Below are 23,364 nucleotides of genomic sequence, written 5' to 3' on the forward strand. Positions count from 1 at the left end.
ACTTCCCTGCTTCCCGCTTGCCCTCTACCTCTGGAGGGCCACTGGTTTTCCACTTGAGAGCGGAAGCAAAGAGTAGATGGGTAACTTGGTGCTTCCAAGCCGACTTCGATGATCTAAACAGGGGGTTAGAAAGAAAGAGGCGAGGACGCTGTTAGAGAAGGAATAGCATGTTGGAGGACAGCAAAGACAGGGGATGAAAATGGAGCTGATTATTATAGAGATAGGGAAGATACATAAGAGCAGGACCGGATTAACGTAAGGGAGACATGACTAGGAAACACTGGCGTTAAGAGCAATTTGCAGTCTGGAAAACTAGGTAGAGTAGTGGATTGAAAAGAGGAAGGAATAGACAACCTGGATCATAGAAATCAAGGGTACCTTACGCATTAGACCAAAAGAGAATGGTGAAACAAAGCAAGCCAACAGCAAGCAAAGCAGAAAGAATCTCCAAGTGTTGTATGTTCCAATAGCCATCCCCGTATAATCTGTGGATGATTCAGCGACTACTAATTAGTACACACAGCAGCATGTGTAGATCTAACGAGTCCTTCCACCTCTTTCTTTCCATGGCACAAGAAGCGCCAGCAAAGCAATGCGAGATGGGGTATCAATAGTGAAGTGGTGAAAACCGAAAGCACCGCCGAACAAATCTAGCTCTTCTAATAGGAAGTCAAGCCAGACTTCCGAAGCCGGGCCAGACCATCACACCCACACTCAACCCGTACAGCTGAATAGGAGACGCTTTCTCGCAAACAACAAAGTCAATGATAGACTTTTGAACGCCGGAAGAGCTCTTCTATGTAAGCAGATGAATAAGCAGACAACAGATGACCCGTTGACAGTCTATACGAAATACCTGGAAAATGGCATCGATAACAGCGCCCGTTTCAATACATGAAGGACTCGAGCCTCCGTACCGAAAACGTATTAAATTGGTGGGAGTGAAAACATCTTCGGGATAGATGTGCCGAGAGAATCGTAGAGATGGTAAAAAACCGAATTTTGCATAGGAACTGCATCTTCAGGCTATGCCAGCTTCTCCAGAAAGACCAGCTCCAGGGACGCCCATGTTTTGAGTTTGACTCGGGCTTTGGTTTGGCATCATGCCAGTAGATGTGCCCGGGCCGCCATTGATTTGCAGTTCTGGATTGCATGGCAGTGAGTGCGTTTTGTGATATTTGAGACCGTTCAGGTTTTTGTATCGCTTGCCGCATGTCTCGCATTTGTACGGCTTCTCCTTCTCCATGCCTAGTGTACCCTCGTATGGAATCGAGGTCTCTGGATTGACAATCGAGTATGTGCCATCTGCGTTATCGTGAAGTCGCTGGTTATTGTGACCATGCTGTAGATATGTTAGAGAAACGAAAGGCTGGATCCGAGGAGTACATACAGATTTGTGATATTTAAGCCCGTTCTGATTCTTGTATGCCTTCTCACACCCTATCACAGGACATCTGAAAGGCTTGGGCTCGTCATTTGGCATCATACCGGCGGTGGTATCTGGTACACCGGCCAGCATCTGTTGCTCTCTAATTCGTCGTGCAATATCACTGTTCGGACCATATTGTCCGCTGCCAAGTCTCATATGGGCGTACTGCTGGTTTTGACTGCCATACCCTCCAGTGGGACTGAACAGTCGCTTGGCGGGTTCATCGATGCACAAATCAATCATATCGCTGTTCCCACCAAACCCTCCCAGGCCAAAGTTCTGGGTTTGATTTCCCATAAGAAGCGGGTTGTTTTGCATGGACATGTCCCCCATACCGCTCATAATACTTTCATCTAGCTCAGCCGGTGTCCCTGGTGCTGATGAATCTGGAGTGCCTCGATATTGGCCAGAGAGATCCTGAAATTGCTGTTGCATTGGATTGGACATCAATGTTGGTGTGTTGACTGAGGAAACAGTTGGGTTGTTCTGAAACGGATGGCCTTGTCGGCCTTGCGTAACCGGGGTAGTCGGAGTTGAGTTCCTCAAGCCTTGATGGCCTTGCAATAGGTTCATGTTCAGTTGAGGTAACCTGGGCTGAGGAGGCTGGCTGAATTGTGCTTGCGGTGATTGGTTGTTCGAGTGTGATTGGGTATATAAGTTCGGCGGCGGTGTATCCTCTTCCACACCATCCATATCATCCATTTCCATGTCTTCTACTGTGTCCATATCAGGAAATGCCTGCAAGTTGCTCGAACAGGTGGAAGCTTTCCGCAAGTCTTGCTGTGGCTGGTTGGACCGAGCCGAGGGATGAGCTGGAGCGATCGGCTTGTAATTGATTTGCTGTTGAGCTTGTTGTTGTACAGCAGCAGCTACGTTGGTGGCCATAGCGGCTCGAGTATCCGGCATCTGTGGTTGATCGGCTGTATTGGGCTTGTTCTGTTGCGAAGTTTTCTGAGCATGAGCTTCCTCATAGTGCTGCAATAAGTCGTGCAATGAAGGCAGTGTCATGCCGCAACAGGAGAAATCGCGCATGAAGTTGGCTTCAAGTTTAGGAAGGTACGAAGAGGAGTGAAAGGATGGCGAATTGCCGAATGTGAACGGAGAGGTGCCCGACATCATAATACTAAAATAGCCAGCATCAGCGTACACAGCACATAGAAGACGGGAGACATGACAGGCCCTCTCAACCTCAACTGTCCTGTTAGGTGTTTAACTTACTCGTCTCGAATCCAGCTTCCCACAGATATGCCACCCCAACTCATGCCTGCGGTCATGCTTTGAGCCATACTCCCTCGGCGTATCTTATCTTCCGGTAGTCCTCTCATTGAGATTGGTTTTGCGCCGTTATCTCCTGCTGAGACGCCATCCACCACGTTTGCTGACTTTCCGGTGTCTGAAATATCCACTCGCTCACTGCCACTCATTCCTGGCACATGCCTCGCTTCACCAACTAACTTTCCCTGCAACGCAGAAGTCAGATTTGAGGATTGTGGCCCGCGTGGTGATGTAGAGGCCTGGCGGGTGGCAATGTCGATTGGGTTAGCAGCACCCGCCATGGTGCCTGCAGGAGGCGACGCTCCGAACAGAGGAAAAGAGTGATCGTCGAAGTCGGGCTCGAGAAGAGGGGAGTCGGGGAATGGGCTTGTTGTCGCGGTGCCCACGTCTATTGGTCTCCTGAACCACGGTAGATGGCCGTCCTTGCCTCGATCTTTCTCTGACCTCCGATTGATCGATGCGGCAAATCCAACAGGAGTAAGAGGAGTAGATTCCCTTGAGGTAGGAAGAACGTTGTCACTCGTTGCCGGCGAGTGATGTAGTGATGGAGGACTCTCTGAGTAGTCGAGCATTAATACCTAGACACAGGAGCAGGAGGAGGATGCTGTCGATGCTGTCTTCTGGCTTGTAAGCAGATACAGGTATAGGGCTGTTTTCTTTGCTCTATGATACACCTTCAAGAAGTGTGTGACGTGGCAGATTATGAACACAAGATAGAACAAGATGGATGACAAAGAGTGATGAAAGAATGACCGGTAACTGTACTTTGGACCGCAGGCTTGGTAGAGGGGATTATATGGGATAGAACAGGGTGATAGGGTCGGTCGTCTACATGGCGACTTGGCGGAGGAGAAGAACGAAGGGAAGTTAAAGTGAATTAGCGTGGGAGATGACGATAAAGTCTGGACTCCAGAAGCATGCTAAAAATTAGTGAGTGACTTGGGGAGAGTAGAACAGTTGAAGAGCCGATGCTAACGCTGTTCTAGCTGAGATGCCACCCCCCTTAAACCAGCTTAGGCACATTTAAGCCGGGAGAACCCTGAAGGGGAAGGATCTGTCATTGTGACTCGCTGGTTGGTTGACCGCCGCTTTGAAGCCTGACGAGTAGCAACAACGGGCAGTTGTTTAGGTCCTCCAAAAGCAGGAGGGTCAAGCCGTGTGCACGCCATTGAAGGCCATTGAAGGCCATTGCAGGCCATTGCAAGCCATTGCAGGCCATTGCAGGCCATTGCAGGCCACTGCATAGTAAGTTTATTCTATTAGCTGATTAGGAGAATGAAGGTTTGGCCTGAGACTACTACGTACAATTCCGCGGGAGTTAATCATGACTTCCGTCATGGCAGTCGCGGTATTATTGCCGGAATTATGTGGGCTGAGTATTATTATTGGCATCTTGACCACGTGAGCTCAACGGGTAGACTCGGCAGGCTGCCGCCCTTTCAGAAGGACGGATTGAGAAGACAACTTGCCGCCGTGACTGTTAACCATACCCAATGAGCCAGCTTACATCGGGTTTGAAGACGAGCTTAACACCCGTCTCTGCTCCCAACAACCAGGTGAGAACGGATACTACGTAGATTACGAAATCTAAACCGATATAAAGGCAAGCTAGCTGCTGTAGCTGTCTGTACTACGTAGTAGTTGGCCAGTACTACTGTAAATAGAGGCAGTTGAGTGCCAAGTCTTCCATCCGCCCGGCATCATGGGGAGTTGCTGGACCCTGGACGCCATGGCGGCAGGATGTACTACTACGTTAGTAGTCCCACTGTTTTGACTGGTTGTGGCTTTCGCTTTTGTTTGCTGCGTGCTGAAGAAGAGGCGCTCGCATCGACAAGGGGTAGAGCGCCTTCGATTGTCACACCCATCGAGTGAGTCACTGCCCGGTTGCAACTGCAATAGGGCAGAGAGCGCAGGCGAACGACACTTGTTATGGTCTATGATTGTGAACTACGCAAGGAGAAGATACAGACCACGTGGAAGATGTGATGAGCGTTTGGAATCGTCTCGGATTCCTCGGAGTGGGTCCGAGGAAACGAATGACCCAGGTATTCGGGAGCTGTCAAGCTCCCAAGCTCCCAACCTCCACGCCACACTCTGTGTTCTAGCAGGTCCCACGTCGTTAGGAGTAATCCACAATTAATGGAGCTAGCTTCGTTACCGTCCTGACTTCCAGTGATCTTGGTATTAAGGGGCCTGCGTCCACGAATCCCGATGCTGGTAACAGAGCTGGAAGCACAACGAAACTCTGTCAAAGTAGCCGTACTCCCATACCCCTAATGGCATATCCCACCTGGATTAATGGTACGCGTAGTTGATCTGGTCACCAAATTGCTGGGTTGTATCCGAGTGGCTCGGAATATGCCTATCGCTTTAGAACAACCTGCTCTTTCTTCGGCCCAAGCCCGGTATCTCTGTTCAGGGTCAGGAAGATGCCGTGATCGATCGTAGCAGTCAGGATAAGACTTTTGGTGTTTGGCAAGATATTGATCTTCAGGGGCGTGACGTCTATCAGATGTGGATCAACATGGCCAGGGCAATCACATCTTCAGTCGCTCGGTCAGGATAATTCTACGACCCTACTCCGTACAATAGCTGACTACCCAGTCAAGTAGCTCAAGTCACAGAGGCCTCGTATTCTACTACGTACCTCTGTGCCACTGCGGTGGCACCCTACTACGTAGTATAGTACTACTACTACTAGTAGTAGCATGGCGACGCAGCACAGTTACGCCAAGATCTGCCGCTGTCATATGTCAACCTCGGCACACACCCAAAAAAGCCAGACTTTTGCAACCATGCAGAATTCAAAGTCAGTCCCGAACCCTGATTGGTTTCTGACCGCATGCATGGTTGGGTGACGCTTTCACAAGGAAACATCTGCACTCCGATTCATGCCTAGAAGTCCATTCACACCATGGCAGAATCATATGAGCCGGCAGTATCACATGAGCCGGCAGTCAATGGAAATGGAAATGCCGGACTGCTGAACGGTTTCGAGGTCGAGCCGCTAGTAGGCAATAACAAAGGACCGGTTGCCGAGAAGAGAAAGCTAGATGAACCAGGGCCCAGAGACTGGGAGGGCCAGGATGGCAAAAGACGAAAGGGCACTGCTCCCATCAGGGAGGAATACCTCATTCGTTTTGGTAAAGACCAAGGTATTGCACCGAAGCCTCAACAGGATGCTGCCGACGATGATGCAGCGGAAGCATTCCATCACAAAGATCGTGCTCCGGCCAGCAACAATTCAAGGAAAAGAGGGAAGAATCAAGGCCAGAACACTGGTCGAAAGTTTGGCAAATCTCGAGATGAAGTGGCCCTCTGCTCAAGTCGGACGCACGCGCCGGAATTCTCACCGTCAGAATGCACATATGGGGAGCGATGTCGCTTCGAACATAACTTAAGGAAGTATCTAAAGGAGCATAAGAGGGAGGATCTAACCACCTTTGATGGAACATGCCCTGTTTGGCAGGTGCTAGGCTACTGCCGTGCTGGCTGGAAGTGTCGCTTTGTTGGTTCGCATTCCAAACAAATCGAGCACGCCGACGGGAGGAAGGAGCTCATTCTGGTGGAAGACGAGGCACAAAAGTCTCAGGATCGGCCCAGCTCTATTGAAGAGACTGGAATAGGCGTGGTCAATTCGATATCTCCTGAAGTCCGCATCTCTCTTACCAAGCGCAAATTTCACACTCCCAAAACAGAGATCTATCTGAAGTGGCTTGACAGTGTCCAAACTAAGACTGATCAAGGCCGAAGAAGAGGCAATTCCTCGTCTCCAGAACCCGCTGATACCCAGAACAATGACATGTTGGCGAAGGAAGACAATCGCTGCATCTATAAAGAACCTCCATTCCTGCCCTCCGAAAAACGCCGTCTGTACTTCGACCCATCCACTCCAGTCCTTGCTCCCTTGACTACCCAAGGCAATCTACCATTCCGTCGCCTTTGCAGCTCTCTAGGAGCAGTATTCACCTACTCTGAAATGGCCATGTCTCTCCCCCTCATACAAGGCCACAAGCCCGAATGGGCCCTTATCAAAGCCCACGAATCCGAGCTACAACCACCAACCCTCACCAAAAAAGACAACATCGTCCACAATCACCCAGCCTACATTCCATCGACTGACTCCCGTTTCTCTGCCCAGATTGCCGCAAACAAACCCTGGGTAGCCACCAAAGCCACCGAAGTGCTCACCGCCCTCCTCCCACCGAACTCCCTCCGCAGCATCGACCTCAACGTCGGCTGTCCAATCGACCTGGTCTACCGTGAAGGCGCCGGCTCTGCGCTCATGGATTCACCTGCGAAACTGGAGAAAATCCTGCACGGCATGAACGTCGTCTCAGGCACCACGCCTATAACCTGCAAGATTCGCATGGGCACCAAGGACGGCAAACCCACCGCACAGAAACTGGTCGAACGCCTAATTCTAGGAGGGGGAGATGAGGCGAGTATTGCAAGTCTGGGCGGTGCAACGAGCGGTGTTGCGGCCATCACCCTCCACGGACGCAGCAGACAGCAACGCTACACCCGCTCCGCAGATTGGGAATACATCGCCGACACCGCCGCGCTCATCAAACGGCTCAACAATATAACTGACGCTCTAAGCGACACGATCCACGCCCAGGACCCCCGAACCCTCCCGCCCGGAGCCGATAGCAAAGTCTTCTTCCTCGGAAACGGCGACTGCTACACCCATACCTCCTACGATACGCACATCACCGAAGCAGGCGTCGACACTGTCATGGTCGCACGCGGCGCTCTCCAGAAACCATGGATCTTCGAAGAGATTGCCGCAGGGCAAAGCCTCGATAAATCGTCTTCGGAGCGGCTGGGGTATATTGAGCGGTTTTGCCGCTATGGGCTCGAAGCCTGGGGAAGTGACGAGTGGGGCGTGGGGACGACGAGGAGGTTTTTGCTCGAGTGGTTGAGCTTTGCTTGTCGCTACGTGCCGATTGGATTGTTGGAGAGGGTGCCAACAGCTGCCGGTAGCGGCTGGATGGAGCCGAGTATTCAGGATCGTGCGCCTGCGTATAGGGGGAGGGATGAACTGGAGACACTGATGGCAAGTGAGGACTACCGGGACTGGATTAAGATCAGGTATGTCCTTCCTTGGTTGCTTTTGATGCAATGTCTATGTGTTGCTTATATGACTGTTCTAGTGAGATGTTCCTCGGTCCGGCGCACAAGGACTTCCGATTCGAGCCTAAGCATAGGAGCAATGCTTACGAGATACAAGCTGAAGGGTAGGAGATGCAAAAGAAAGTGCTCGACTCAATACTCTTTGCACAGCGCTAGGCTTGGATTCTGCTTCGCTGAACAAGAGACATGACAGATGAGGATACGCTGGATCGAGAGCTTTAAAAAGATGCGATGAAAGGATTTTGGGAATTGTATCGGCGTTTATACCCACCTTTATTGGGCAAAGTTCATGAACCAAGTACCAAAACAAGATTCCTCTGAGCGAAGGAAGCATCAAGGGCCCATAAAATATTCAAGTAGAGCGTTTGATTTGTAGCAGCAACCAAGTAGCGCAGACCGAATCATCACAGCGCAGTTTCCCAGATGCGAATGGTCAGCTATAAAGGTCCTCGCTCCAAGTTCGTCTGGAACAAGTTCTCCATGCCTGAGCTCTCAGACCCAAGCCTATATCAGAAGCTGTCTTGTTTTGGAAAGTTTGTACAAAAACCGCGCCCGCGCCTGCGCCTCATCTTCATCTACGGCTCCTGTTCAAAGACATCCGGGCTGCGAATCACCGTGCTGCAGCAGTAGAGAAAGCGTTCCAGGCTCCAGCACAAACGGAATTGTTTTTTTTCTGAACTCGAGTCTACGGCCACGGTAGTCTTCAATTGCGCTTTGCTTGATAACTTTGGGGGCAAGATTCGAGAATGACTGCGTAGTGAAGATTGGTGGAAGTCGATGAACGCTAAGGATATGCCTGACTACATTCGCAGCCGCTAATATTGCGGCCTGAAGTTGTATTGGAGGCTGAGGTTAAGCGTCCGCGGACGCGGGGGCAATGAGCTCGTGGTCCTTTCGATGCTATTCTGTGTCGTATGCGAAGCGGGTCGTTCGTCCCGATGAATTGCTGGGAGTTACAGATATGTTGCTGAGAAGGGTTGGAGCATTTCATGAAATGGCATAGCTATCCTTCCAACACGCTAGGTGGTGAAACAGCAAGACTGTGTCCGTCACTGGTAAATGGATGACATTTGCTATCACTGGCACGACCAAACGCTGCGTCCGAAACGTCCAGAGAACCTTGACATTCGTCATATTATGTCCCACCTGCTCCTCATGAATGCACCAATGAAGAGTGCTCGGTGAGCATAGATCAAGAACCGTCAAACATGGTTACTTCGACTCATGGCGTTTGTTCGTGTGCCTGGTGGTACCATGAAGCTCATCAGAAAATAAAGGAGGTATGACTATACTGATAACAAAAGACCGAAAGCACGAAGTAGACAAACAATATCAATATCAAATGCTGCACGAGCATAACAAGCTCCTTAGGATGCATGAGCCCGTTCATCAGTACCCCCTCCGTAATCTCTTCGAGAACGACTGGCTTGAGCTGGATTTCTGCTCGTACTCCGATCCGAGTCCGATGAGCTATCATGTGTCCGCTCGACATCTTCATCAGAAAATCGATGCTTATAAGTATCTCTGAACTTTTTGACCTCTTTTCGGTTGATCCAGATAAACCACAGCACGACGGTGAAGAAGGTGATAGGGGCGGCTACGGCCCAAAAAATCCAAAATTGAGAGGATACAACGAGACGTCCGGATCCGTCTGCCGCATCCGAGAAGAACGAGCTAACACTGAAGATGGTCTTTTGTAGATCAGCGCTGAGAACAGCTTTGTGGACGACTTACTCCGGCACTGCATGTCAAACAATTGATACGCTACTGCCACAAAAGTGGTTATGAATAATGGGGATGGTACATACCGCTAGTGCCGTCGTGGGCAGAAAGATGGTTGTTATAAGAGCAAGACTTTTCATGGCGGAGCTATCCTTGCGGGTATCTTCAGCAATATGGATGTTGGTTCGACTGTCAGCTTGCTGCATGAAGGTATACAGCTTTGGTTAGTTAGCACGGCTCTTTATTTTGACTTCTGCCATGATTTTCATAATTCAACGCACCACTTGAATCTGTACATCAATGCGTTTCAAAAGCTGTTCTCGATGCTCGAGCTGGCGCTCTGTCCTCGAGATCCAATGTTTGATGTAAGCTTCGAGACCATAATCTTTATATGCTGCAGGATAGAGCTTTCTGACAAGCTCTAACCCCTCTGCAAGAGCGGATCCAAGCTTGCCAACAAAGTCGGATAAAGCTGTCGATAGCTGGGCATGCTGCTCGATCATGGCCCTGCGGATGGAATCATTGGTGTTCCGGATCTCTCTGTCGAAATTACTCATTTGCGATCGACCATCGTTAAGCAACATTACCATGAAGTCAGTGTTTTGCTGCACCAACCTCAACTCGCGATGTGTTTGTGCATATTGATCGAACATGATCTTGAACCAGGCGCTGTGAATTAGCGCTGGGATCAGCAGCGGATGCAACGCAAGATGAGCGCTCTTCTTCAATGTCGCCAGAACCTTGTCACCTTCGTCCTGCGTATACCCAAAGAAGCCACTTGTGTTCTTTTTTCTTGGATCGTGGGACAAGACCAGGGTCATGCAAGTCTGCAGTCGGGGACTCTGACAAGTGATGGCTGAGGAAGGATTGTTAGTGTGCGCTACAAAGGTGGTGCTCTGGAAGCCAACCGAGCCTGTCCTCAAGTCTATTCCCGTATAGTGTTGAGATATGCCTTACATCTGCTGGTATTTGCTGACAGCGGGCGAAGTCCAGTGGGAAGGAACGCGGTAGACAGAGCTGTTCCATAATCTGGTCAAATCGGATTTCAAGAACGGCATAATCGGCACGTCCGCGTCTAGAGCACCATCCTCTCTGGTCCACTTCTGGACAAGCAGACGAAGCCCGCCAATAATACGAGATGGGTCATGGTTGATATGCCTTGCACTTTTGAAGTCCACTTGAGCATCAAGCCATGGCCGAATCCGAAGGATTCCTTGTTCGTGAGAAATCACAGATTCTTGCCAGTCTGCTCTGCCAGACTGTGCGATATTAGTCTTGTGGGTTTCAATATCAATATCAGTGTCACAGCGAACCTCGAAAACCCGTATCTCGAAAGCCTGAACCGGTACTGATTTGAACCTTAGACTGGCACAGCCTTCTTCGTAGATCAGATCATCCAACTCCATGCTGCATCAGAGCTCTGGAAGAACCCATATGTCTCCTTAGGCTAGGCTACTGAGTTGTTATCTCGACAAGAATGTCTTGGTAGTCATCCTCAACCGAAGCCAATGGAAGGGCAGATGAGGTGGTCAAATCAGCCACAAAAGTGTATTTGCCGCTTGTTCAGGGTTGGTTTAGTGAGCGGACAGTGATGTGCGCTGGTTAGGCGCCCAAAAGTACGCAGCACTACAGGATGACAATGGTCGACATCGAGAAGCCGCTGACAACGCAGAGATGGAGGCGTCCTTTTCAAAGCTCTGCTCGGTATGCTCAATTCAAAGCTGCCCAACCGCGAATCGTTGAGACTCGATCCATCACAACTATATCGAGCTGTGCAGGTCATGGAATCTGTCCACGTCCACCCTCATTTTCAATTCCACAATACACCTTCGCCAGTATTACAATACAACTCGGTGAGCGGTAGGTCATTGAACGACGTAATAAGTAAAGGGGTCATTCAGAATGGCAGATGCATACTACGTTAAGTGGTCACTTTCGAACTGTGCGTTGCAGTGCAATGGGGAGGAATTTCCAGGCCCGCCATGCAGGCCGAGTCAACCGTAGCGCCTTGGCATACATGAGGCTCTTAAAATACTATTAATTTTCTCCCAACCATTTTACAGAAAGCACGCAGCATAGTGTTCAGGAATTGATTGAAGACCTCCTCTGATCACTTCCACACTCAAAGACGTCGTCATGCTGAAAGAAGGCCCGAGATAGCAACATGTTGAGGCCCATAAACTCAAGTTCCAATAGGAAACCCCTCATGTTCTTGAAAGTCATGTGCAAAGCCACAAGCCACAAGCCACAGAAGCCTCTCAAGGCAGAACTTTACTCTGTAAATTGTGCCTTCGTGGGCCGCCGAGGTTATGCTGATATGCGCTCTCTCATATAAACTACGTCAATGTCCCTGCTGCTAAGTGTTTTTCACAGTTCATATTGTCCTGTTCCAATGCGAACCAACCAAAAGCTACCTCACCAACTTTTGCTTATTTCCAATGCTGTACCTTTTCAACATGGGTAATGCAGAATCAGTAGTTGTCTCCCACCACGAAAGAAAACGTGGATCAGGTAGAAAGAGAGCCGGAAGAACAGTGCCTGTCGATCGTGACGAACCCTATCGCAAAAGACCCCAGTATACCCCAAGCTCAGGTCCGGATGCGTCGAGCCGAGGACGACCACCAAGGCGAAAGGTCAGGTCCCAGAATCGCAGACCTCTTCAGAAAACGATATAAAGCGGCCCAGCAGAATGCGATACTCCAGAGACTATTCGCACAGAGAACATGGCAGCAAAAATTACGCTGTCGATCATGGATCCGTTGTTCCTGGTGTCTGTCCCACTCAAGGGTTGGCATTCCACCTATCAACGACGAGAATCTGTTGAGCCGCGCGCAAGTAGCCATATATATGAACCTGCAAGATCCAAGCAAAGACGACAGGGTAATGCGGAGATGGGATCATATATTCCCCAGCCGCGACAAGCGACTATCCTTATTACCCGGCCCAAAGACGATGAAGGCGTACACCCGTCCCATCCACGGCAGTGGTCGCGACCACAACCTTTGTGATATTATGTACGGTAGCGTTTTGGTGTCTAGGGCGACCTTCAATGACTTCGAGCAAAATGGGTGATGCCAGCATATTACATCCAGTCTTCGCCATGATCATAATGCATCTGTACTAGTCAACTCGATCCAAACTCATCTGGCTTTGCGCAATGCCGATCTTCTGCTTCCGGACCAGTCAACCCTACCGCGAATGATGCTCGCAATTAAAATTCACTTGCCTGGATGACTGGTTTGGGTAGTTTACAACTCTTGAACAATCTGGATTGCTATTTCACTTGATTTTATCAATCCGTCACAGTTGTATCGCATACAAGGGGTTGCGAAAGGCGGAGGCCAACTGCAAAATTCTTTCCCAATCAACAGCTCTATTGCATTCTGCGTATAGAAATCGGATTTTTAGGTCATTTGTACTCTTAACTAGATCCTGGTCCAATACATCATCCGCTGATGTGCTCCCGTGTCCTACTTTTGGCTTGTGCTTGGCTTGGAGATAATTTGTAGAAAGAGGAGCTACTAGCACCTTAGTATTTACGTAGTACATCTTATACTTAGGATTTGACCTTTCGTCTACCGTCGCCTTTACACCTAAGTTAATCTTTAGGCAGCAGAAAACTTCTACAGACTTGATCGTCGGCCCTTAGCCGGAAACGCGGGAGATCTACTAGCTTGAGATCTAACTTCTGATTGGTTGGCGGAAGCCGAAACGTCGACCTTACGTCATTACCGCGTAATATTCTGCAACTTCAATTGACAACTCCAACAATACCACGCAATGAAATGTAGGTGTGCATAACAGTACAATAGAGATGATGTCTACGGCGCTGAGTACCCGCACCAAGCCCCGCACCAACCCTTGTGCGGAGCAGTTCCCACCAGTCACATTTGCTGTGTTGGGAATGCGTAACCAATTCTCGTGTTGCCAGCTACGTAGTACACAACTGCCTTGTGTTTCCTACTTGAATACTCTGGGTATTTTCAAAAATTGAAGTGATACAATCCCTCTGGCATTCAACCTTCTAACACCAAGGCACTCACACTCTAACAATCATCAATCTCTCACTTCACAACCACGTCTTCAGGTGATCAAGATGAACTCTATTCGCCCATGCATTCTCTCCTCCTCTGTCGCTCTCACGCGAACCCTTAGAGCGCCTCCTTCAACGCGCCTCGACTTCATCAGAATCGCCTCCCTTAGCAGAACAGCTTCAACCTACAACAAAGTATCCGATGTCATCAAGACTGACCACCGCGAGCTTGAAGACTACTATGACAAGATGATGCGGGCTACCGACGATGACACCAAGACCAGATGGCAGAACCAATTCTGCTGGGAACTTGCTCGACACTCAATTGCTGAAGAGCTCGTCGTGTATCCTGCCATGGAGAAGAACCTTGGTGTGACGGGCAAGGACCAAGCTGAGAAAGACCGTGCACAGCATCAGACTGTGAGTCTTACATAAACCTCTCGTTTCCACTTCGAAAGATCCCCAAACTGCGCTATCTACACCTGACTAACCCCCATCAAGCTCAAAGAACACCTCAAAACCTTCCAAAACCTAGAAACCACCGACCCTAGTTTCGAACCCACCATCAAAGCGCTCATGGCCGACTTGTCCCAGCACATAAAGGAGGAAGAAGGCTCCGATCTCCCAGAGCTCGAGAAAGCACTTACAGCGGACGACAGCGCCGGCCTTGCCAAATCCTTCGAACGCACCAAGATGTTCGTCCCTAGCCGCAGTCATCCCAGTGCACCTAACCGACCACCCTTTGAGACGCTGGCTGGGTTATTAGCCGCGCCGATGGATAAAATTGGGGATCTGTTCCGCAAATTTCCGAAGAATAAAGATTGAGTGAGGTTCAACATGCAGAGTGAAATGACAGTGCTTCAAGTCAAGGGATCGAGGAGCGAGAGTATTTGGTGCTGCTGTTACTTTCCCTCCAAGCCTCCGTGGTCATACAAGATGTGCACGATTGCTGGGAGAAACTGCTAGCGGAAGGAACGGGCTCCTTATTCCGCACTTAATACCTAATGCGCAATGCTCGAAGCCGAGCAATCCGGCGTGGCCATTCGAGCAGCTTCCCAATCCCCTTTACTGCTCCTTGTTCTCTTCAGACTCTGCAAGCAACGTCTCGAACTCTCGAAGAGCCATTATGTATGCTGACAGCAGAATACGATAACCAAACCAAAAAACCTCTGTCCATAACAATTCCTTCCCATTACCCACCTCCCCTCTCCCCTCCCTCACAAAATTCTCGTATATGCACCTTTCTCTACATCCACTATACAACCACAGCCCGGCAACCCGCAACCCGTAGGCCAATCAAAATAGCACCGCACACCTCCCATCCCATAGTCCACCAATATCCGGCGATTTCGGATCTCCCCTGCAGTGCAGTGCAGTGGCCTATCAATCCTCCCGGCTGACCAGTGGCTTGGCATTTCTTGACACTGCAGTGCCCGCGCCCGTGCACGGAACTGCAATAGTGACTGCAGCAACTATTATACAGTTGAAACAACCACTGCATCCGAATCCCCGGTGGAAGGCTACATGCCTGTGTGCATGTGGACGTGTGACAGTGTGGTAGTGTGACATGAAACGTGTCTCCCCTCCCCTCCCCCTTTGACTTAGAACGTTTGTTCTGCCTTTCCGTCCGTCCGTCCATCACGCAATGTTTTATGTCTCTTGTCACGCCAAGTCCGAGGCTTGTAGGTTGAAGTCAAACCTCTCTTTGTGCATTCACACCAGCTGGAAGATTTTTTGTCGGTTGGGGCCCCTGCGGAGCGGTTTCTGAGGCAGGATTTGGATATGGCTTCTTACTACTGAGGCAGGGCTTGGTTTGGATATTGTTACTAGTTAGTCACTGAGGCGGGGAGAGAGTGTTGGCCTCGAGGCAGGGTCTTGGGAACTAGGTGGATTGGTGTTGCAGGGCTTCGATTGAGTGAGTGACCAACTATTTAGCCATGCAGCCCAGGCCATGGTTTTTCTGTCCCGCAAAAGCAAAAAGAAAATCGAGCACCGCTACCTCTGCATGTTCGCGGTTGAAAACGCCCGAGCACATCCGTTCCAGTCCCTGCCGAGTACAGTACAGCAAAGCACAAGCTCGCTGTCAGCTAGCCGCTCGACCAGGCTAGTCTGGCATTCCCGCCTCAGCTCAGGGTCATCAGACACAGACGCTATTCACCGTCGTCGTCATCCTCATCATAGTCGGCGGTGCCATTGTTACCGCCGCCATTGCTGCTGCGGTTGGAGGCTTTGCCCCCTTTTCTGCCCGCTTCTCTAGCACGCTCATCGCCGGGTCGGAAGCTGCCGCTGCTCGCTTTGCCACCTTTGGATGCTACTTCGCGCTGTGGAGAGGTGAGCTGGTCATTGATCTTTGCGGCAAGGGACCGCAGACAGTAGGTGGGTGTGGTGGACATAAGGTGAAGAGATGAGAATATAGCAAGACCCCAGTTTGAGGTATGAAATATCGGAAAGTTAGGGAAGAGGCAGCGAGAATGCAGAGGATATGACGTACGTGCTTTTGGTCGTCGTACTTCTGGCTGGCAAATCCTTTGTGCTCACTGCCCGCCTTGCCGCCCTTGCTAGCGATTGCTTTGACTTCTTCCTTCGACCGGTTGGCGAAGTTGCCAGGATTTGAGCTGTTGGTGGGCATTCTCGCTGGTGATATTCGATGGTTCAATAGAGTCCAAAGTGATTGATGACGTGTTGCGTGAGTTTGTTTGAATACTGTTGCAGAAGTGAAATGCTTAGTAGTTAAGTTTGGAAAGGTATGTGGAAATCAAGGTGAAAGCGACTACGAAAGTATGCTATATGAATAAAAAAGGAAGGACGGTTGATCTCGGAGACGGTACCGAGGGCTTTACGGCACGTCCGAAGCGCAGCAGTATAGGAAGCGGTAACTATCAGGGCCCTTCACGGTGCTCAAGGTCTGTTGCCTGCTATGAACCGGGATTATGTCAACATGAGATCAGGTCACCATCCAAGAGTGTTATCGTAGTCGCTACCAAGGCTGGAAGAACCGTTTGGTCCAGTGGCTATGAGAGGAGAGACGAAATGGCGGGCGGTCAGCTCCTTGGTATCCGGCATCCATGCGTCGAGTTCCTGGCCTTGACCGTATATCTGCACTTGCCAGACTCCTCAATGGCTCCCGTAGATTCTAGCATATGCAGGATGACAGGAGTCTGATGTAGTAAACTTAATAGGTATAAATTCACGCGATCGTAGGAACTTCAGCTGTGACACTCCTTCTCAAGATCGACCTGATAAACTTACTAACGTCTTTCATCTTTCTTCACGCACACATAATATACGCAAGGACCTACCGTAGCACGATCTCACTCTAGAAGGATCCCAAAAGTATTCAGATCCACTTTGCCATGGCTATAGCTGCCGGACGTGACACCGAAGACCAGTACGAAGCACGATATGACGGCACCGGCAGCGGCGTACCCTCTGGCGAGTTTCGGGACGATAGCTATATTGAGAAGACCGACCCCGTTCCACCTACCGTATATGCAATGCAAGCGAGGACGCCGATTCTGTGTGGGAAGAGACGGTGCCGTAGTGGTTGATTACGAATTTGTCGAGGAGCGGATAAGGCATACGATATCGAGAAGGGGGACTTATTTCGAACTAGGGGGCGATATGGGATCGAAAATTCCCACGGGCACAGGGGCGAAGCTCCGTCTGGGAGGCCCCGGTACGGACTGTTGCGACAGGCAATGGATTCCGCTTTATGGGACTATGGTAAGATAATTGTATCAGCCATCGCACTTTCGGTACTTCCAGGCGAGAATATTCCTCACCGGTTGATTCAGACGGGACTGCTTTAGACTCTCGTTGAATTGGGCTGGTCGGTACCTGGGTTGGTTTGGCTTCGTCAATAAAACAGGTGTCCATGATCATTTCCGTTCTTGCCAGCTCGGAGTTGGTTGTGCGTTCTTGCTGCCTTGAAACCAATTGTGAGCTATCGCATCGCGTCACGTCCCATCATGATGTGACAAATACACCACTGGCGTCATAGAGATGGTTACAAAGCCCCTCTCGGCATATAAAGACGAGACCAAGTAAATAAACTCGTTACCCAACAATCTTTAACTTCTGACACCGCCCATTCACTCCAACATCAACAGTCCGGAAGTAAACCCCTGCAAAGATTAATTCCCATTCAAAATCGTATAGCAAAATGGGTTCAATCGAAGACCAGTCAAACCAAGCTCGCGGATTCAAATCGTAAGCCGTTGCAAGAGAATGCACTGTCCTTCAAGGTCATTGTTGATGACTCATGCATGTACAGCACTTTGTCAAATCCCAAAGTTTCAGAAGAGGCAAAGGAAAATGCTCGTGCCCAGCTCGATGCCATGGAGGGTGGACCTAGCATTCCTGACGAAACTGGAGAGACAAAAGATAAGAATCCAGGTAATGTCGCTGGTGGCTTGAAAGCGTGAGCCTCCTCCACCTGTGCTGACTATGTCTGGACTCGCTGATGCTTATACTTCCTATTTAGTGCCATCAACAATCCACAAGTCAGTGAGGAGGGCAAGAAGGCTGCGCAGGGAAAGCTGGACAATATGTAATGGTTTCATTGATACTCAGGGGAACTTTGCTAGTTTGTGGTGTGACGGAACGATAACTTTAATCGCTTTCGATCAGTCTCTGAGGTAATGAGCTTGATCAGCTTCATCTGATTCACCTATGTTCTTGCTAGCATCCACCAACTTTCCCTCGGGGCCAACACTTATCAGGTTGCATATCCATTCTATGCCAAGTGTTTCACGTGCCGAGCAGCTGCTCCACCGTTGTCATTATTCAATAACTCGGCCACATTGGTATTCATTTACATCAAGGCTGTCAGCCAACACAATTTACCCTCCCGTTCGGATACGCTAACTCTGGTCTGTTGCAAAAACACCCAATCACCAACAGGAAGGCCAGGAAGGCGCTGTAAGTGGACTTGATATTTTCAATGTACAAGATGTTTTGAAGTCGTCCAGCAAGTGAACGCAATGTCGTTATTTCTCTCTTGAGACCTATCACTAACTACAAGGAGTGTTGTATACAGACTCCCAAGCTTACAGAACCGAATTGACATGGGAAGAACGCAGGTACTCGAAATGTCGTTAATATTTCCATAGAGTCAGGCAGTCATATGTCTGGATCAGACAGAACTACATTTTTAAATAATTGACTGTTTGAATCTTGTCCGAATCGAGGCGAGTTCTCATCCCAAGCAAAGCAACAGCAGAACTTGGGTCCTCGCTCTGTCCATGGGTGATGCATGACCTTTTGCAATGGACTACAACCTTCACAGCCTTCACGCCAACACCTAGCGCTGTACTCAAGAACCGCAGTGGTGGGGACCAGACGGTCATTACTTATGAAAGCATATATCACTCCAGCGGAGACGGAATAACCACTGACTTGTTGGGGGGGTACATGCATGTCTGGCATTGGGTAGAATCCACCATTTCAGCACGAACCAGCCAGCCTTGACTTAGTTGAGCCGCAGCGCTTCGGAAGAACTTGAGACACGAAACATGTTTCGAAGGCTATAGCTGAGTTTCTTGAAGGATCATGCTTCATGCCTGGCAAACGTAATCCTTGGATCTGTTCCTAGATTGAATATCAGTATCCAGAGGGTTTCTGCTATTAGGCCTACCCAGGCGAGGAACAATAATCAACATGACTGGTATTTTGAGGACGGGAACTTCGTTTAGCGCTGTTGAGTTAAATTAAGCAGAGCCTGACATTTTTGGAGTCCGCAAGCGTAGCAAATCGACTTCGAGGTTTGTGATTCATTGTAGCTAATCTTGGCATGTCAGTCATTTACTAGGACTACGTAGTACTAGTAGTAGTTGAACCTCCTGCATGCAGCGCACTCTCCAATACCCGCAACTCCTTTTTCCTTCTCTTTCCACATCACTCGTTTTCGCGTGGGAAAATGACACTCGTTGCGCTTAAAAACCTGATGCTACACGTGGTTAAGAGAATTGGAAGCACATCTACAATCAATTCTCCATAAATGCCCCTGCCTTCTCGAGCGACATTACCTCTCCGACAAACCTTAGTACCTCACTTGCATTCCTACCTTCAGCTGGGACTCTAAGAAAGCGCGACTCCGTAGCACCGGACAAAACAGTTCAAGACTTCGCAGGCGCAACATAGTCCATCCTCAACGTTGTCAACCTCCGAACCATGAACCCTTCCTTTCCTCCCAATCGGGGTCAAACACTTTCTCCCGTGTCCACTACTGGAAGTGAATGGTCTGGAATAAATGGCTATCAAACAATGCCTCGATTGCGATCGCCCTACTCTGCGAATGGGTCGCAGGGTAATTCACCAGATAGAGGTACAGGGAATGGCGTAAATGGAAATTTTGATGGCATGCCCCTCGGAGCAATGGATGAGGCTCGACGACCGTCGGTACCTGCATCGCAGGCACCTTCACCTCCGGCTTCGATCGCAAACTCTCGTTCAAGTGATGGCACATTGTCCGACCAGCAGAGTATGAAGTATAGACGAATGGAAGATCAACTTGCGCAACATTATGATGTCCTGAAGAGGTACCTAAACGGAGGACAGCCACAACCCCCTCGACCGAACAAAGCAAGAGATAAACTGCTCCGATTGTCAGCAACTCAATTTCATGAGCTGAGTACAGATGTGTACGACGAGCTCATACGGCGACAAGCAGCAACCCCCCCACGACCCCCTCCCGGTCGGCCTCCTCAACGACCCCCAAATGTTCCTCCTTATCTGCTACCTCGAGCCGAGTTTCACGAGAAACGGAACCAGGCGCGGCAGAAGCTTTCTTCATTGCAGCCGCAGCGCTTCCGTGACCTGGCTACCGACGTCTTCTGTGAACTAGAAAGGAGATTTCCACACTTCAGAAACATGAACTTGAGCCGGCGAGGGAGTCCATCATCCAGCATACATGGGAGCCTTCCTTCTCGAGGACCAACTCCTAACGGTCTCCGCCCTGGGCCACCTGGATCAACCGCATTTGGCCGTCCTCCTCGAGGAGTTTCTGGTGGAGGACCCGGGTCGCCCCCCGTAGGTTTCCGGATGAATGGCCAGCGGCAACCTGTAAGAGAGGGTTCGCTAAGTAGCCCTCCGCCTGGAGCGGAGGGCTTTGGTGAAAAGAGTGCGCTTAGCCCAGAAAGTGACTATGGAAAGCCAATGCCGAAACAATTTCAGAGTAATACTATAACTCCTAATAAAAGTACTATGGTGGAGGATGAAGAGGACGATTTTGCAATATATGACGAACCGTATGAGAACGACAGACAAAGTGATGCATTTGGCCTGGATGGTCAAGCTGGTGTGGGCACAGAGAGCCCAAGGGACACAACTGCAACAACGCGAAGTGGATCGGGCTCCGTGATGAACGCGAAGCTCGCAGAAGCTCATTCCAAAGCCAAAGAGTTGCAGTCCAGGATAGAGGAGCTGGAAATCAGCTTGAGCCTCAAGGACGAGGAAATTGGTAGGTTGCAGGACGCGGAGCAGAGTCGCTCGACGGAAAGTGATTGGATCGATGTGAAGCAGGACTTGGAGAAGAGGCTGGGAGATGCGGAGTCGCTAAATCGTTCGATGAAAGATCAGCTAGATCGAGCCCACACTGACCAGGCAAATGTGGAACGAGATCTGCGCTCACAGCTGGACAAGGCAAAACGCTCGCAAGCAAGTGATGGTGGTTGGAAAGCAAAGTACGATCAGCTGGAAAGTGAACATAAAGCCTTGCAAGCAAAATTGCGAGAGCAGCAGCACGTTACCGAAGAAGTGAGACAGCAAGCTTCCGGGTTCCTGAACGAGATGCGCGTGATGGCAGAGAGTGGAGGATCCAACTGGGAAAGGGAAGATAAGCTCAGAAACGATGTGAGAAGACTCGAGGAAGAGGTCAAGGAATGGAAGGGCCGCTATGCAAAGTTGAAGGCTCAACTACGTAACTTGCGCGCTTCTTCCATTGGTCTGTCAATGCAGAGGCCGGACGCGGCTCGATATGTGAAGGCCGATGAGTTTACTCAATCTGACGGCCTGGTGAAGGATGTACATGTCACCAAGTTCCAGATCTCAATCGATGAACTACTGAGGATCGCCCGGACCGAAGACCCATCGGCTGTGCTGGAACATATGAAGTCTGTCGTGGTAGCCGTTCGAAGCATTACGAGCGATGTTGATGCTGCTGGCATGGCTGATAAGGATGACGAGAAAGCGCATCGACGAGGTAGGCTGAAGTCCAAGGTGTCAGCTACAGCCAACAATGTCATCACCGCCTCGAAAAACTTTGCTTCCTCGAACGGCATTTCGCCTGTCAGTTTACTGGATGCAGCTGCTAGTCATCTGACGATGGCGGTCGTCGAGCTGGTGCGGGTGGTCAAGATTCGACCTACGCCGCCGGGAGAAGTGGACGACGAGGACGAAATAGTGGCGAACACGGAATCAATGAAAGACTCTACCTACTTCAATGTCGAGCCCAGCCACATGAGGAACCAGAGTGCCAATGACAGTATCTACAGTGCTGTTAGCACACCACATGGGAGTGTCGGTTCATCTGGCGCGAATACAGCCACGCATTTGACATCTGGGTCAAAAAGTAGTAATGGCAGCACTACTACAACAGGATATGGTGGACCTGGCGAATCAGATCCAGCAGGCGTACAGCTCGGATTTGGCATGAGAGCTCAGGAGGATGGGGAGTTGGAAGATCTCAAGGTAAGAGCACAACGCCCTTCTCCACGGACTTGGAAGAAATGATAAATGCTGATGTGAGATGTTTCCTTAGCTCTACTTAGAAGACCAAACCGACTCCCTAGTCCATTCTATCCAAACGCTCGTGGGCTCCATTCGTGCTGAAGCCGACCTGCCTCAGATTCGCACACATATTTCTACCATCGCCGACGTTGTCGGGGAAGTCATCACCGCAACCGGGGACTCCATAGCCTCGTCCGCATCGCTCCGTGCAAGCGTTGAACCGATCGTCCTCAATCTCACAAACTGCAGGTCGAGACTCATCAGTGCCAGTGCCGAAAGTGAAGCCCTGAGCGAGAAGAAGCGAGTGAAAGACTTCCTGTCCCAATTGCCGCCTTTGGCTTTCGAGATCGCGAGGGAAACGAAGGAGCTGGTGCAAAGGGTTGAAGAAACTGATCAGGAAGTGGGACAAGGTCAGGATTACTCGTGAGCACCTATGACATTGACGGTTTAAAGGCAAGAGAAAGGGAAAGAGTTATTGTACTCCGTATATACATATGTACTTAGATCTTAGTTTCACGCTCATCGTGGTTGATGCTGTGCCACACAGCCACAATGCAATACTCAGTACCAATAACCAGACAGCTGAATCAGCTTGCAAATGTCGGATTCGTGGTCCACATGTCAGCAAGACAGCTCGGCTTGGATCGGCGGCCGGTGAGGCAGCGGGTGAGGCAATGCAAATGCAAAAGGGGCCCACCAGTGAAACATAAAACCCGTTCATTCTGTCGATCCTCCCGCACAAAAATCTCCCCTGTATATCACTTCATTCGCCAGCGTGTTTCACGGCGCGTCCCTCTTTCGCTGGCGCTTGCCCTCTCCTTCACGCTCACCGTACGTAGTATGAGCGTTCTCTCCACGGGCAATCTCCTCGGAATCGCGGCTACTCCCAGGGGTGCTTCTAGTGACGTGTGGGCTTGGGTATTTCCTGCACGAGCGACCTCATTGGTTAGGATGCGGCCCCCTAAAATAAATCTGGGCCCTAATCAGCGAGGTTGCCAATTATTGGTTAGGGAGACTTGATCCGCGGCTGTGGAAAAGCTGA

The 23,364-nt window shown here is 50.1% G+C and overlaps 7 protein-coding genes across 7 annotated transcripts; 4 read left to right on the forward strand and 3 right to left on the reverse strand.

The window, feature by feature from the left end:
• Positions 1-1,021: 1,021 nt before the first annotated feature.
• EPUS_02373 (uncharacterized protein) lies at positions 1,022-3,276 on the reverse strand (the record flags this gene model as incomplete). The annotated part of the gene is made up of 3 exons (XM_007805279.1): positions 1,022-1,342; positions 1,391-2,552; positions 2,648-3,276. 3 exons carry the CDS (start codon positions 3,274-3,276, stop codon positions 1,022-1,024), a joined length of 2,112 nt encoding a protein of 703 aa, XP_007803470.1.
• A 2,342-nt stretch (positions 3,277-5,618) lies between these two features.
• EPUS_02374 (tRNA-dihydrouridine synthase) lies at positions 5,619-7,948 on the forward strand (the record flags this gene model as incomplete). Its single annotated transcript, XM_007805280.1, has 2 exons — positions 5,619-7,798; positions 7,861-7,948. 2 exons carry the CDS (start codon positions 5,619-5,621, stop codon positions 7,946-7,948), a joined length of 2,268 nt encoding a protein of 755 aa, XP_007803471.1.
• A 1,259-nt stretch (positions 7,949-9,207) lies between these two features.
• On the reverse strand, positions 9,208-10,968 carry EPUS_02375 (uncharacterized protein; the record flags this gene model as incomplete). Its single annotated transcript, XM_007805281.1, has 5 exons — positions 9,208-9,531; positions 9,649-9,780; positions 9,844-10,418; positions 10,471-10,487; positions 10,520-10,968. The coding sequence occupies 5 exons, from the start codon at positions 10,966-10,968 to the stop codon at positions 9,208-9,210; spliced, it is 1,497 nt and encodes a 498-aa protein (XP_007803472.1).
• Positions 10,969-13,658: 2,690 nt separating this feature from the next.
• On the forward strand, positions 13,659-14,420 carry EPUS_02376 (uncharacterized protein; the record flags this gene model as incomplete). Its single annotated transcript, XM_007805282.1, has 2 exons — positions 13,659-14,015; positions 14,097-14,420. The coding sequence occupies 2 exons, from the start codon at positions 13,659-13,661 to the stop codon at positions 14,418-14,420; spliced, it is 681 nt and encodes a 226-aa protein (XP_007803473.1).
• A 1,325-nt stretch (positions 14,421-15,745) lies between these two features.
• On the reverse strand, positions 15,746-16,224 carry EPUS_02377 (Conidiation-specific protein 10; the record flags this gene model as incomplete). Its single annotated transcript, XM_007805283.1, has 2 exons — positions 15,746-15,916; positions 16,087-16,224. 2 exons carry the CDS (start codon positions 16,222-16,224, stop codon positions 15,746-15,748), a joined length of 309 nt encoding a protein of 102 aa, XP_007803474.1.
• Positions 16,225-16,948: 724 nt separating this feature from the next.
• Positions 16,949-18,148, forward strand: EPUS_02378 (uncharacterized protein; the record flags this gene model as incomplete). Its single annotated transcript, XM_007805284.1, has 3 exons — positions 16,949-17,080; positions 17,705-18,015; positions 18,079-18,148. The coding sequence occupies 3 exons, from the start codon at positions 16,949-16,951 to the stop codon at positions 18,146-18,148; spliced, it is 513 nt and encodes a 170-aa protein (XP_007803475.1).
• Positions 18,149-19,859: 1,711 nt separating this feature from the next.
• EPUS_02379 (uncharacterized protein) lies at positions 19,860-22,749 on the forward strand (the record flags this gene model as incomplete). Its single annotated transcript, XM_007805285.1, has 2 exons — positions 19,860-22,283; positions 22,354-22,749. The coding sequence occupies 2 exons, from the start codon at positions 19,860-19,862 to the stop codon at positions 22,747-22,749; spliced, it is 2,820 nt and encodes a 939-aa protein (XP_007803476.1).
• Positions 22,750-23,364: the final 615 nt, after the last annotated feature.

The sequence above is a fragment of the Endocarpon pusillum genome, assembly GCF_000464535.1.
Source record: "Endocarpon pusillum Z07020 unplaced genomic scaffold scaffold4192, whole genome shotgun sequence".
Classification (NCBI taxonomy): Eukaryota; Fungi; Ascomycota; class Eurotiomycetes; order Verrucariales; family Verrucariaceae; genus Endocarpon; species Endocarpon pusillum.